The 15,686-nt window shown below is 37.5% G+C and overlaps 2 protein-coding genes across 2 annotated transcripts; both read right to left on the reverse strand.

The window, feature by feature from the left end:
- Window positions 1-570: 570 nt before the first annotated feature.
- Window positions 571-4,773, reverse strand: LOC145465261 (sorting nexin-20-like). Its single transcript, XM_081449039.1, has 3 exons — window positions 4,159-4,773; window positions 2,254-2,411; window positions 571-1,522 (listed from the first exon to the last, which is right to left on the reverse strand). Exons 1-3 carry the CDS (start codon window positions 4,271-4,273, stop codon window positions 833-835), a joined length of 963 nt encoding a protein of 320 aa, XP_081305165.1. The 5' UTR covers window positions 4,274-4,773; the 3' UTR covers window positions 571-832.
- Window positions 4,774-4,842: 69 nt separating this feature from the next.
- LOC145465260 (sorting nexin-20-like) lies at window positions 4,843-14,077 on the reverse strand. Its single transcript, XM_081449038.1, has 3 exons — window positions 13,821-14,077; window positions 11,694-11,863; window positions 4,843-7,617 (listed from the first exon to the last, which is right to left on the reverse strand). The coding sequence occupies exons 1-3, from the start codon at window positions 13,981-13,983 to the stop codon at window positions 6,940-6,942; spliced, it is 1,011 nt and encodes a 336-aa protein (XP_081305164.1). The 5' UTR covers window positions 13,984-14,077; the 3' UTR covers window positions 4,843-6,939.
- Window positions 14,078-15,686: the final 1,609 nt, after the last annotated feature.

Raw genomic sequence — 15,686 nt, forward strand, 5'->3', positions numbered from 1 at the left:
TGAGTCACTTGAATTTTCTCAGTATACACACGTGACAAGCCTTTACATTACATGGTATACCATGAGTAAACGTTGCATAACTATTTTATACCATGCCATAGAAAATACAGTGACCAATACAATTACATGTGACATACACGCAGGCATGATAGGAAGGTTGGATGTAACACCATCAAATAATATAATACAAAGGCTTTCCTGTATGGCATGGTATAAATGCTGGTATTATGTAATGCATTTATTAGATGAGATTGGGCATGATAGCAAGGATTTTCAAGCCTCAGAAAGTTGATATGCTCTACTTGTAGAAGCCTAACGGCCAAAGCAGATAACTCAAACTGAGTCCTTAACAATAAACTATCATGCATAAACTAGATTCACTGCTACAAATCTCAATGTTTAAATATGACATCACAACTTCTTACTGTATAAATTAATTATCCAGCATAGAAGAGCTAGATGCCCTCAATCAACAAGAATAAATTATAGCAGAATTTTATTTTAAATAATTTTATTTTAAGTTAGTGAGTAAGTGAACAGATTGCGATGGTTGAATGGGATGGTGTATCTAAAGGCTAATAACTCAAATAACCTACCATACTACCTTAGAGAATCTTCAGCTCAAACTGAAAACCCCAAAAATGAAATTCCTGCTGGAAAATTTATATTCTTGTCGCAACCAATCAGAGTTGAGCTGGAGATTAAACAATCCATACGCCAGTAATAAAACTGAAAGGTGTTCCAATTTTGTCATAAGACATGCATATTGCCCTAGTTTTCTTGTCCAAAACAGATCAAGTTGTTGTTGTAAAGGATGATGATATTGGCACTTCTACTTCTCCTTGTCAAATCTTGTAACTGCAAGTTCTCGAAGTGTAAAAGCCTGGTCTGTCTCTATCCCACTCATTTTTTGAACATGTTTTAAATGCCTTTCTATAGTTCTCTTGTCCATTTGCAGTTTCCATCTTAACCTTGCCACCGTGTCCAACAAGGGAATCACATGGGGGCACAAGTAATCATTTTGGGCTACATGTAATTCAAGGGCTGCTGTTGCATAACGCTCAGCATCTTCGAGTTTACCTTGAGCCTCAAGTACGTCAACAATTGCACCTAAAGTAGCAATGATCTCTCTCCCTTTGTCACACAACTTAACTTGAAGATGCAGACTGTTTAGAAATAGTTCTAAGCTATTTTCCAGTTCACCACTTTTCAGATTATCTGTTGCTTCTCGTAATCCTGGAAGATAGAAGAATTCTTTGAAAGCTTGATGTTGACGCACTTCTGCGTATTTGTAAATTGTCTGTAGAAATGCCTGAAAGGCAATGCGTCTAGATTCAGTTAATTCAGGATTCAGGTTCTTTTTTTGAAAAAGTACTTTTCCAGGGAAGTCAACATCTTTTATTAAAAAGGGATGGTCTTTCTTGATTGCTTTGTAGAGAGCTGCAAAATCTGAGTACCTTCTTTCCACCATTACTTTCTCTGTGTCAACATGGTCTGTTCTCAAAACCATTAGACAGTAAATCTAAAAGTGTTTGAATGTGAAACATGAAATTAGTATTTTCAGTATTCGTATTTTCCCAAAAGTGCTTTTAAATGAATTACAATATGTACATGTACTGGTCCAGAACATATCCAAGCCCTACCATGGACTATTCTTTGGCTTGAACCCCCAACCCCAATTTCATCTGGAAATGCCAATTGAGATTTTTATTCTATCAATTAATACACTTTTCATCCCTTTTTAGTCTTTCAGGTTTTAAAACCACCCCACCCCTTTATGATATCTAGTGACGATCCAAGAAGTGTGTATGCATACATGTATATTATTTTGTCAAAAATATGTAATTAAATAGCTCTTATTAATTACTTTACACCCAAAGTCAAACCAAACTGGAAAACCTTCTCCACAACAGCTGCTATTTTAAAATGATGCACATGTTTCTGGTGTTGACAAAAAAATCTCTCTTGAATCTGATGTTGACTCATTTTTCCCCATTTCAGACATGCTCTTCTAGGGGTGGTGAAAGGTACCTCGAAAACTGTACATGTAGGTCTCTATATTTACTTTGATCTGATCTCAAAATCATGGAATCTTTTGTGGTGAGTCACTTGAGACATCTCAGATACTGAAACAAAAGTCTTGGCATCTCAATATTATTAGCCTTGGATTTACCATTCATCATCCCTTCTGCTACTGTTAAGTTGATGATTATATTTTTTGCTGATAGCATATAATTTTACTACACCTCTTACCACATGCTTGCCTTCGTTGTGAATCCTGGTTGAAACAATTTGAAATGTTGTATTTTGAGGATCACTAAAGACCGATATTCCATGGCCTCTGCAAGTGCTGTCCAGAGTATCAAGATCCTCCGCCTCATTGTCTGAATCCACGTATACAACACCCTTTTCTGTAAACAAACAAAGAGAGTGTCAATAAAACCAAAATGCTACTAATACTCCTCTCTTGTTTCCACAGATACATGTACTTTACTGAAACATTGGACTGCATCACAGCCTTTATAACCCATGAAGTACAGTGGAATCTTGATTTCTCGAGCCCTCATTTTCTCAAACCTCACGATAACTCAAACCAAAAGTCATTTCCCTCTCCTCAGTTGAACACAGCAATTTAACCTCCCGATTTCTTGAACTATCCAATTTTTCAAATCAATTTTTGTTTCCCTAGGAGGTTCGATGTGATGCAGCCTAAACTAGAAAATGTCACATGTACCCCAGCTAATATTCCAGCGCAGTTTTCAAAATTTGTGTTTATGTTTGCACGTTGAATTTCAATCCTAGTTTAACAATTCAACTGAACATTACGTAACTAATTTTATTATATAGACACAAGTGTTTCACTGGGAAATACACCACTCGTAAAATTCATATGAAACCACATCCGGGACTTGAGTGGCGTACTTTCCACATCCTCACTAGTGAAGATATCAATGATTTCACTGATATCAAGTTTGTCTCTTAAATTGTACTTAAATTCGTTGATGTATCATCGAAACATCTTCTATATAATAAAAAGAACATAATTTACATGTTAGCTCAAAGATATGAATTTTATGTTCTCGTGGCAAGAACAATGTCTCACTCTTTTGCTGCGCTCACTCGTGAGACATTGCTCTTGCCACTCGAACATACAATTAATATCTTCTCGCCACTGTGTAATATCCTCTATGTTTGAACACCAATAACAGAAATATACTGACAGCTTAGGGAGAGTGCCCCCTACCTCCCCCCCTCCCCCCAGAATTTTCAATAACCTTTCATGTCCATATAGGTTGCATATGGATATTTTCTGGAACCACAAAATGAGGCTAAAAAATGTAGACAACAACTTGGGGAAAGATTCTCCTAAATTTAGTACCTGCTGTAAGTCTCGTACTGTTTCTACAAGTTTGCCAGACGGAATATAACCACTATTTTTCACTAATTTGGTAAAAAAAAAGGTTATTTTGAAAATGAAATAAATTAATTTCAGGAAATTATTGAACTAGAACTGTCATCTACCAAACATGGTCACTCAAATAAAATTTAAACATCTTTCAGTTTTCAAACATTCACAAAATCTTAATAATCCTGTAACTTACAGATCAGATATCTCCGACAGTCAACAAAAGAATAGTATAAAAATCTGTGTTGGCTATCGTGCAGATTTGCAATAACCTTATAAACTTAACTTACATTATTAAAACGAATCATTTCCTTCTCATGTCTGTCGCGATCAACTTGGAATTCTATGTGCACGTTCTGTGACAGCAAGCACGACAACAAGAACCAACACCTTCCCTACAATAATCGTCCTCCATTATATATATATGAAAAGCTATCGTGCAGATTTGAAATAAGCTTATAAACTTAACTTACATTATTAAAACGAATCATTTCCTTCTCATGTCTGTCGCGATCAACTTCGAATTCTACGTGCACGTTCTGTGACAGCAAGCACGACAACAAGAACCAACACCTTCCCTACAATAATCGTCCTCCATTATATATGGAAACTACTAAAGATTGTTACTACTACTACTAGTTAAACTTATACATCGGCTTTTGACTCAAATTAATGTAAACTTTGGTTTAGGCATGGAGCAAGCTAGTCCTAATTGTCTGAAAAGTCCTAACGGTGGCTATTTGTAACCTTACCGGCATAGATCATTCGTCCCACAGCATTGACAAGTTGTCCATTGAAAGATATGTTGTCGAGTGGAGATTGTCCAGGATCATCAGTAGTCTCGTCAAAATACCAAGACGAACCCATCACACCGCATTTCTCTAGTGAAACTGTAATCACACCACGGCCTCCAGAATCTCTCAAGCGTTTATAAACACAACTGTTGTCGCACTCAAAGCAACATGGGAAGGTAGGTAAACCACAGGCAACCCAAGTTCAAGATGTTAACGATGACCAATTTGCCTACTGAACAGTCAAGGAAAAAATACAACACTTCGTAAGGGAATGTTTACCATAGGTTTTAGGAGATAGACGATCAAAATCAAAATGCCTTATCTTACTTCCAGAGGGCATTGTTTATCCATCGCTTTTTTTCGCTGATTTTGATGTCTGTAGGGTATTCCGCAATTCGTCTGTGGTTTGAAACTGGTAGCTGCTGGTAGCTAAGGGTTAATCACACATAGAAGCGAGTAAATCCAGAAATTTGTCTCAAGTCTGATCTTCCATCCCAGGCGTCCGGTTAGGGAGCAGCAAGAAAACGGCGAGGCAAAAAAAAATTAGTCACTGGAAATCTTCAGTGTAGCTTTGTCCTCGATATTTTAAAAAAACAGAACTTAGCAGAACGTTGATAGAAGTGAACATAAAACACCCTGACGTGCTAAAAAAGCTATGTTTAATTCCCTTACAAAACAAAGAAAACAATGTTTTATGATTTTTATGGTTTCGTGTGCCTAAATACCAAAATACAAAACATTAAAAAGATGCCAAAGCATGAGTTTTTTTAGAAAACGTTTCCATGTTGCTTTGTGTCTGTTCAGTAATTCAGAATTCAAAAATGTGATAAGAACAAAAAAGTTGAACATGAGGCGATAGCCAAGTGTATCACTCATGTTCTTACCACATTTTGACATCTTCCGTGATCAATTACTGAACAGACACACGAAAACAAGGAATCTTCTTGTTTAATAGATAACAAATCAAATGTGAGAATAATTTGACAAATTATTTAAACAGCTATTGAACATGAGTTATTTAAAAACACTCAAAAAATGTAGACAAAAGTCTCCTACAGTTTGTGCTTCCTATTAAAGTTTCTCTCATGTTTTCAACTATGTCCTATTTATTACCCATACTCCCTCATATGAATTCAAATATTTGTTAAATAACAGTGTAAAACTATTTTATACTATGTACAGGCAATACCGTCTCATTCCCAGCAGTTGCCCCATGATAATTCTTAGTACACGCAGGGCAGACATGTCTTGCAACTGTAGCTGATGGGAAGGGAGAAGTGGTTTGAGTTTTCCCATAACATCACGACCTACACTTCCTAGTCTTCATCCACAAAATGCAACAGCACCCAAGGATGGGACAGCAGTTGAACTGCATGAAGATGTCACACATCAAACATTCTTTTTGACCACTGTGTGTCTAACACCCTAAGGTCCAGGTCAAACATTGGACTTCGCATGAGACAAACTAAACTGAGCGAATTAAGTTCACGACAACGTTTAACTCAACTTAGTTCGCCCAACTAAATTTATATCTATTATCAGGTTCTATCCGTCTAAAGCAGATGACAGAATGTATTGACTCATCTAAATTTGAATTAAGTTCGGCATTTGACCCAATGGTTGAGCTTTACCCATTTGGATCAATTCAATTGCAATTTAGTTCATCTCATGTAAAGTTTGATGCTTGACCTGGGCCTAAGCTCTTTGAATCAAAGATGTAATGCCAAAAATATCAAAAATAATAATTAAAAGCAATTATTGCTTTGTATATAAAAATAGAATATGTTGAATAGTGTACACACAATGTTTTTAACGGTGTGAACTTCTGATGAGGCAAACATACCTAACTCCTAGAGATCTAATGTATCATATTGTGTTAACCCCATCTTATGGGATGACTATAGCACCCGCTCAACAAGTACTGAGGCTGTATTTATACAAATATGACCTACCTAGCAAAAAACACAACTTATGCATTGTGCATATCCATCAAAATTCACATTTTTTTTTTTAATCATATCGGTAATTAGCATGAAAACCAATTTCTAGACTTTCAGTAAATAAAATAAATAAAAATTTTGTATCAAAAATATTTAAATTAAAAACAATCTACTAAACCCTGTAATTTCTATGTTATGGACTATCAAAACGGTCAAATTATTATATATTTCTACATATTAATTATTATACTGCTATTGAAACTAACAAATTGGAGGAACCACTAAAGGAAAATGTCTGCAAATTCCCTTGCCAAATTTATAGCCTCGTCATTTAAAATAACACTGGTTCACATAATAAACAACAGTCCAGGGGGAGGGTTGCCACGCCACTTGTCTGAACTTCAGAATGCCCCATATGCCCGCTAAATTATGCCCGCTTAATTATGAACTTCAAACCAAATTTCTTTTGTCCTATTTTTGGTGTTAAAATTACTGCCAAAACTTGCTTAACCCACATTCCCTTTTTAATACTCTCAGCTAAAGGTCACTTTGTCAATAATTCATCAGTCATCAAAGGTTATCTTTTGTTGAGATTTTATCTCATGCAAATTATGGGCTATTGCCAAGAGAGAAGTCAGTGGGAAATAAATTTAAAGCATATTTGTAAAGAAAGTGCATGGCTATGAAACTAAAAGTATTTTGCCCATATTCCCTGATTCACTTTTTTTTACATTCTTATCAACTGCCTGTTTGACAGTTTTGTCATGTCTTACTATTGTGCAGTTACATAGAGCAAGTTTTACTTGTCAAATCTTGTAACAGCAAGTTCTCGCAGAGTGAAGGCACAATCAACATCTATCCCACTCGTTCTTTGAGCCTGAGCCAAACGTTTCTCTAATGCTTTCTTGTCTTTTTGCAGTTTCCGCTTTAGTTTCACTGCTGTGTCCATCAAGGGGATCAAATAAGAAGAGAAATTCGCCTCCTGGATTAATTCTAGTGCAACATTTGCATAACACTCAGCCTCCTCAAATTTGCTTTGAGCCTCATGTACAACAACAATTGCAGACAGGGTTGCAATGATCTCTCTCACTTGATCACACAACTTCACCTGTAGATGCAGACTGTTCAGTAAAAGTTTCAAGCTGCGCTTCAGTTCACCACCTTTCAGATTTTCTGTGGCCTCCCGTAATTCTGGCAGAAAGAAAAATTCTCGAAATCCTGGATGAAGACAAACTTCTTTATGGTGATAGATCTTTTGTAAAAAAGACTCAAATGCAGACCGCCTGGCTTCAATCACTTCAGGATTTAAATTGCTTTTCTGACCAAAGACTTTTCCAGGGAAGGTCACCTTCTCCAGCAAGCTAGGATGGTCTTTTTTTAGTGCTTTGTGTAAAGCTGCGAAGTCAGAATACCGTCTTTCTATTATAGCTTTATCCAGATCAATACCATCTGTTCTCAGCACCATAAGAGAGTAAAACTGAAAAGGAAATTTCAGTAATTAAAAACAAAACTTTTTTGGAGCAATGATGTCCTACTGTACCTTACATGACTTAACCAGGCAACTAAACAAAATGTCTCACTTGCAAGCATGCAGTCTATACCACTGGCTTACTTATCTCCGGCAAATGTTTATCATGCCACCATATAGCCCTCAAGGCCGTCATTAAGGGCCGTAACCCATAGCACCAGTTATGGCTGAGCATGCTTGATGTGCCATTGTTGTTACAGGTATTGTCAAAAGTTGCTACAATTCACACATAACAGAACAAATTTGTTACAGGTGTGAAGATCAAGGCTACAGGTGAATCAAAACTTAATACAGTGCCCTGGCCCTGATAACAGAATCCTATGGACAAAATACTGCAAGTTGAGATGTGCAGGACCAGACAAGGTTACAAGGGGTTGTCCAAAAAGAGCTGTCCAGAACATGCACTAACTGAAACAAAATTTTCACTACTTTCCAACAACATCAAGATCTAAAACTTGATATGATTAAATGCAGTACTAACTACTTAATAACCGAGAGTGAGTTCGTTACGGGAAAATCTCAAACTGAGGCCTTGCCGTATTGACCGAGCGATAGCAAGGTCAATATGGTAGGCCGAGGTTTGAGATTTTCCCGTAACGACCGAACGGTCGAGGTTATTAAGTTGTTTATTATATGGCTCATCAATAAAGAGAAAAATCATTCGAGGGGAAGTCGTCAATTTACATCCGGTGATGTGCGCATTTACCGATTCACTCATCGTCTCAAACCTAGGACAAAACTACACAGTCAGTGAATTTCACCACTGTATTACGTATTCCGTTAAAAACACTCATTTCTTTACGGAAAAGTCACTGTCACAGCCTCAAAAACGTATTTTAGTATTGTGGTATCACAAGTTGATGGGGAAGTTTTTCCGACTTTTGGGGCGAAACGTCAACGCATATAGAAAAGACAGCAAGTGCTTCAAAATTGTCCAAACCAACCGTCTTTCGGTGAAAGAAAATACTAATGCTTCAGAATGCACTGCTCAAAATAAGCTTAACTCGATCTTCGCATTCACTTTCGACAATATATCTTCGCCTTCTTCATTCTGGGATTTATGGATGAACATTTCAAGCCTTGTGAACGTCTGCAGTTATCAGAAACACTGCTACCGACAGAAACCGCCCGATTGTTTACATCTGATGATCCTGGAAGCTGATTTACACTTGCTTGTGTCAAAGCGAGGGAATCTATTTGACGAGAACTTTGACGGAGTTCAATACTTCGGTAATTGCTGTGACTAAGATGATAACTTATAAGTTTCTTTGTGGTGTTCTGCTCAGGATGCATGGCAGATCTGCCGATGGTGTTTTTTACTTAGCGATTTTAGCTTTACTTAAGACTAGGCAAACTTTGATTGTTTTTCACTAGTGCCCGCCAAGGTTACCGACTGGTAAGTCATCTATATAAATTTTATTAGAGAAATATCTCTAAACTTTTAGCTACTGATATTCTCGTACTGATTTTAATCGGCTTTCACCGCTTCAATGCGCTTGAATTTTCAGAACCGGGCTCTTCCTAATTTGCATAATCTGTAATCGGCCCGTGGGCATTATGGGAGAATAATGCCCTACAATTCAGTGACAATTAACCAATCAGAGCGCGCCATATAATAATGTTAGTTATTGCCTGCAACTGTTTTAAGAGGCCCTGCGCCTAAGAAACGACCGATGATTTCCGGCTAAAAAATAAAATCGGCCGATGTTTATCTCCCAAGCAGAGGTTACCGAATACTATTTAAAAATGAATTTCTTTTGTTTCAGTTTCGCTTTAAACCAAAAATATCGAGCCACAAACTTTTTCCGTCTGATAGCAGCAAAATCAGGCCGAAAATAAGCCCCCGCAAAAAACTGTTCAGAAATTACTATCGCAACGCAAAATAATGAGAAAACTACACAGTGTTGAAGAAAAAGGTCTTTTAATGCAATATCATTCGATAAACATCAAAAAACTGCCGAAGCGATAAACAAATAAAGTTTCAAATATTGCATACTAAATTAGATGGAGTGTTGGAACTGATTTTAAAATAATTATTTCTCAAAAGTTCAACGCTTTTGAAAGCAATCACAGTGATGAATTAGACATTGGAGGGATATACATTACGTTTCTGGAGAAACATTTTTCGGCCAAAGTATATTGACTTTGTACAAAGCGTTCAAAGTTACTGTGTTTACCGTTATCCTGCTACTTCGGCGAAACACTTCTCTTTTGCCAATACGGCCGTGGATAGCGTGGTAAACGCCACTTTAAACCTTGCTAGGCATTCAAAGACCATCCTGAGTAGAAGAACGAAGAATTAAAAGAGAAAGGAAGATGAAAAATACGCAGAAAAAGAAAATAATTCGAAATTACCATCTGCTAACGAAAGTTCAATCTGGAAAATGTCGTGCGTGACAGCGGCCATTGACGTCATTTGTCACGTCAAGTCGCAAGAGCGTGGGAAGACGAGTCTGCAATGTCCTTCGGGTGGTCAGCGGCTAGGGATCCAGTTGCGACCCCATAACTCAGATCACGCTGCAGCCAAAACGGTGTGGCGGTTGGGGAAGTATTTCTTTTTCAGTGACCATCATTTGTGAAAAACAACATAACATTGTTCCACTAAACGTTTTCTGGCCGGGAAAAATTGTTTTCCTATTTGTGCATTCGTTTGGATTCCGTCGCTATTTATACAAATGACGTCAATGGCCGCTGTCACGCCACAACATTTTCCAGATTCAACTTTCGTTAGCAGATGGTAATGTCGAGTTTTTATTTTCTTTTTCTGCATATTTTTCATCTTCCTTTCTCTTTTAATTCTACATCCTACTACTTAGGATGGTCTTTGAATGCCTAGCAAGGTTTAAAGTGGCGTTTACCACGCTATCCACGGCCGTATTGGCAAAGAGAAGTGCTTCGCCGAAGTAGCAGGATAACGGTAAACACGGTAACTTTGAATGCTTTGTGCAAAGTCAATATACCTTGGCCAAAAAATGTTTTTCCAGAAACGTAATGTATATCCCTCCAATGTCTGATTCATCACTGTGATTGCTTTCAAAAGCGTTGAACTTTTGAGAAATAATTATTTTAAAATCAGCTCCAATGCTCCATCTAATTTAGTATGCATTATTTGAAACTTTATTTTTTAATTGCTTCGGCAGTTTTTTGATGTTTATCGAATGATATTGCATTAAAAGGCCTTTTTCTTCAACACTGTGTAGTTTTCTCATTATTTTGCGTTGCGATAGTAATTTCTGAACAGTTTTTTGCGGGGGCTTATTTTCGGCCTGATTTTGCTGCCATCAGACGGAAAAAGTTTGTGGCTCGATATTTTTGGTTTAAAGCGAAACTGAAACAAAAGAAATTCATTTTTAAATAGTATTCGGTAACCTCTGCTTGGGAGATAAAAATCGGCTGATTTTATTTTTTAGCCGGAAATCATCAGTTGTTTCTTAGGCGCAGGGCCTCTTAAGCAAGTTGGCCATTACGCATGCAAGACCCAAAACTATAATTCAAAACAATGAATAATGTTAGGCTTTATCCTTTATATAAAGTACTATTATATGGCAAGGTAGTCTCAGGTAAATCTGAGCATATCAATTGGTTCTTTCTTGGTCAGGATTTTCCCACATGGACTGTCTCCATGGAAATGGTCATAAGTCATGTATGAATTGTCTTTGAAAGCTGGGAAATTCAAATTCAAGTGCCATGTAATAAACTACCATACTTAGTATACTAATCTAGCTTAATCGAGCTGTTCTACATAGAATTGTGGCCATGGTCATTTTTGTATGGACCTCACTATGCTTGGTCTGTACCACCATGACGTCAGGCCAACATTCCCCAGTATGGCCCTCAAACTCGTTCAGTAACAGGTTCATAAAAAGATTGAAACTTACATCTGTTCATTTCTAGGGGAATTCATGAGCAAGCTTAATTGGTGAACAGTGTTACAGTTGACTCTTATGTTTGTTAGAAGCTGAAAACACAACATGATCTACCAGCTATGAATATTTGTATTGGTCTAAGGTTAGCCCAGGACTCACCACAGATTGTTTGCGTTTCCCTTCACGTATCCTAGTTGAGAAGACTTCAAACTTGATATTCCGTGGGTCAGCACCAACAGATATCCCATGGCCTCTACAAATACTATCTGTTTGATCCTCATCTTCACAATCACTGCTGGTATCCTCTGGCAAGAATACAGTGCCTCTCCCTGAAACCAGACAAAAAATAGTGACTACAATCAGAAAGTTTCTTCCTACATTTAAATAAATATTTGAAGTAAGCTAAAGGCAATGTGGTGATTGCATTGAAGACTAGTGGCTCATAACGCTGGCATCTCCAATTTCAATCACTAGACACAACTAGGTGTACGCCTGCAGCTAAAATTATCTTTGGTTCAAAATGTTCAAACCAGGTTGATTTTTATAATTTTTTCATTATCTCGTATTCGTTACAGAATCATTATCTGAAACAAAAGACAATAAAAACCAAACTGGTTTGAAAAATTTAAACTGCACCATAAGTGTAACAATTTTGACACAAGTGTTGTTATTCATCGTCATTTCATTGGCTTCAAAGTTGCTGTCTAAAGATTATCATCCTTTAACAAGTACCTCTTTCATGCCCTATTGTTTTCTACATATAAATTTTTATATATCTAATAAGTAATTTACCATTTGATTTGCACGCCTGCTGATAGAGTGTTCAATAGTAGAACCAGAGCGTTAATGTAATAACAATATAATATAATATTATATTAACCAATATAATATAGTAGTCATACCTTCTGTTGATATCATCACCTGGATTATAATAAGTAATTTATATAATACACTTTGTACTGTTTTTTTTTTTTTTTATTTATTTATGTACTTATATGAGCTTATTGACTATGCCAGTTAACAAAACGTGGTAGTGACCAACCTAAAAGCCCTAGCTACTTTGGTCACTGCACACATTTTCACTTTCTATTTATTGTAATTTTTATTTCAGAGTTGTTATTATGTAATATTTATAGATTGATTGTTAACAATATGTAAAAAGTGCAAAAAAACAACAAAACTAATACAATGAAACCCTGCTCTACGGACACCCGCTTAATATGGACACCTGCTTCTAATGGACAGTTTTCTTTGTCCCAACAACTAAAGAGCTCATATATTTTCTCTTAAATTAGCCTGCTTGATACAGACACCCGGATAATGCGGACACTTTATCATGTCCCTTTGGTGTCCGTATTAACAGGGTTCCACTGTATCTGAAATCTGAAATCTGCATTTTTCCCTTTTCATTGGCCAATAGCCCTCCAAGTGACCTGCAAATAACTGCCTACAAATAATGGTCTACACATGACTGAATACTTGTCCATCCAAATTTGTTTTGCTGCAAACAATATTCTGTTCACTTCCTCGAACTGTCAGAGAGTGATTAAATATGAAAACAAACTTCTAGAGAATCAAATGATAAAAAAATTATTGAACTTGGTTATACCAAAATATCGTGATTTGTCAGTGTCTCGCAGATCAACTATTTGCTAAAGCCTTCGGCGAGTAATTGATCTGTGCACCACTGACGGATCATGATATTATGCTCAACCTTGTCCAATAATTGTTAAATGTCGCCGGTCAGAAAGCTTCTCTTGCCACTGCACACTAATGTACGTATTCTTAATTAGGATGTACACCTCTTTCAACATGAAGATGAGACTCTAAACTATGCGGTTGATTATAAGGGACACTTTGATTCAATATGACGAATCAATGACTTCTCAATTCTTAATTAGCGTGACTACACCTCCTTCATTACGATTGCTGTCGAGAACATTGCCATAATCAAATTTTTTGGCAACACCACAAAAAATGATGCTACCAAATTCAAGAAAGCATTTCTGTGATCCCAGAGCCCACGTTTCCGGATCAATTTAATTTCTGAAGAACGCTTCAAAATATGGGAAGAACAGGAAAAAAATAACTTGCCAAAGTTTCCGCTTCGGTGTACAACTTGTAGTAGTTAGTTGTATGACATTTGGCTAGATACATACACCGACACTGAATTAGATGAAAGCTTTCTACACAGAGATTACGCTTTTAGAAATATTAACTTAGTGAATACACGTCTAAGGCCAATATAAGTTCAGATCATAAGTAATCCTGTAGTTTTGTATTTACCTCCAGTTCCCAGCACTGGCCAAACACTTGGTTCTCCTGAAATAACTAGCCGCCCGTTAAAAGAGATGTTCGACGAGAAGAAATCATCCTCCTCTAAATCGTAATCGTCCAAATCACTACTGAAATTCTCAAAATAGCCAGAAGATTCCACTGAAGACTGCATATTTCAACACTACGACTTCCAGTCGATTGCCAAACACAGACGCAAGTGCTACGTGCAGCTACTGGTAACAGCAAAGCATCTTGGGAAGGTTTATCTGCATACATCCGCTGCTTTCAAGAGTTTTTTTAAAAAATGTCTTTTTATTGCCATTCCAAACAACAAGGCTTCACCATTGAAAGAACCATTGAATAAACCTTTTATGTTGTAAAACTTGCTTACACGCCATTTCAAGACACGGCACCTCTACCGGTTTCAATTTCAAGGACTTTCAACCGAGGTTGATGTGTATTGCACACAGACAGCCCATTCCAAGTTTAGGTGGTTACGGAAGTTTTTGTGGTAAGTCGATTCAGCTTGACGTGATTGGCTGAGAGTTTGAGCACTGCATACTTGATGTTTCTATTTTGTACCAATGAAAACAATCAAGAGACCATGAAACAATTGATAGAACTAACTTAATAAGGTAAAATAGGAAATAGCTTCATGAATTTTTTTAAAATCAAAGATGGTTATAGTTGATGGTCACGGTTGATGGTTGCATAATTAGAGGCAAATTAGAAAAGAAATATGACCAAGCTTGCTCTGTTTTTAAAGATGGCTCGATTTTGGCCAAGTTCTTTTTCTGTGTGTCTGTGGACCTCGCCTTCGTCTCGGTCTATAAACAGACAATAAAACGAGACCAACATTTGCAGTGGCAGATCTCGCCCCCCCCCCCCCCCCCCCCACCCACCCCTATTTTGGGTAAAAAAACAAAAAAATCGCAGAAGGAAGAAAAGCCAGTAGGGCAAGCAAAAAAACGCCCTCCCTCCTCCCCCCGCTTAGCTCAAGGTCTGGATCTGCCACTTTTGCCACCAGTGACCGGCATATATTTAAAGAACACCATTTTCTTCCGAGAAACAACAGGTAAAGAGCGGGCAAGCTAACTCGGGTAGCTAATTAGCTTCTTCTTGTCATCAGGTGTGTTACTGAACAAGTGTGAGGTCCGTATTGGGGAAACCAGGTTGAGTTCCCTTTTTGTTTTGAAACTGCATGGACCGAACCGCAGACTGTGAATAGACTCTCGCCTAGAATGGTGCAAAAAAAACAAAACAAAACAAAACCAAAAAAAAAAACGAAGAAGGAAAGAAAGACAGAAACAGGTGAGTGACAAGGTTCTCTCACAGTACCGGTTGTTCATTTTCACCGCAGGGAGCTGATAGAGGAGTTTTATTTGACATCATCTCGGCTAAATTCATCACGGTATATAGTGCAATTGCGGGGGAAATCGATTTTGTTGATTCAAGTCATTGTACGTAATTCAACGCGATCAAACTAAGCGTCATGCCAATGTTTCGCATCTGGTGTTGTTACAAAGTCATCATATCCGATATCCGCCTCCTTCGAGTCTCCTTTGTCCTTATCCACATGACATATATGGCCGCATACCGCAAAAGTCCGCAATGACTCTAGGCGTAGCCTTAGCTTGTTGGTTCTGCTTCTGAACCCATCAGGCTCCTGCTTCTGTTCCTGATCCGTTCACAGGGAGCGCACAATCTTGTTGTAAGGAATGAAAAAAATGAAATAGTTTACCTTTGCCTCCAATTGTCATCTCTTACGCGACCCGCTACCTACATGTCCTGCAAAATTCGTACCTAGGCCTTTTCGCGCTATGCAAAAATTTTCTGGTTTTAGCGCTACAGTGTTTTGTGGTAGGTGGGCTCATG

This window comes from Orbicella franksi, chromosome 13, assembly GCF_964199315.1.
Source record: "Orbicella franksi chromosome 13, jaOrbFran1.1, whole genome shotgun sequence".
NCBI lineage: Eukaryota > Metazoa > Cnidaria > Anthozoa > Scleractinia > Merulinidae > Orbicella > Orbicella franksi.

Coding starts and splice junctions, on each gene's coding strand:
- LOC145465261 (XM_081449039.1), bottom strand. CDS start 4,273: ATGGGTTCGTCTTGGTATTTTGACGAGACTACTGATGATCCTGGACAA. Junction 2,412..4,158: donor GGGACGAATGATCTATGCCG/GTAAGGTTACAA, acceptor GTTTGTTTACAG/AAAAGGGTGTTGTATACGTG. Junction 1,523..2,253: donor ACAACGAAGGCAAGCATGTG/GTAAGAGGTGTA, acceptor AAACACTTTTAG/ATTTACTGTCTAATGGTTTT.
- LOC145465260 (XM_081449038.1), bottom strand. CDS start 13,983: ATGCAGTCTTCAGTGGAATCTTCTGGCTATTTTGAGAATTTCAGTAGT. Junction 11,864..13,820: donor GCCAGTGCTGGGAACTGGAG/GTAAATACAAAA, acceptor GTCTGGTTTCAG/GGAGAGGCACTGTATTCTTG. Junction 7,618..11,693: donor GGAAACGCAAACAATCTGTG/GTGAGTCCTGGG, acceptor TTTCCTTTTCAG/TTTTACTCTCTTATGGTGCT.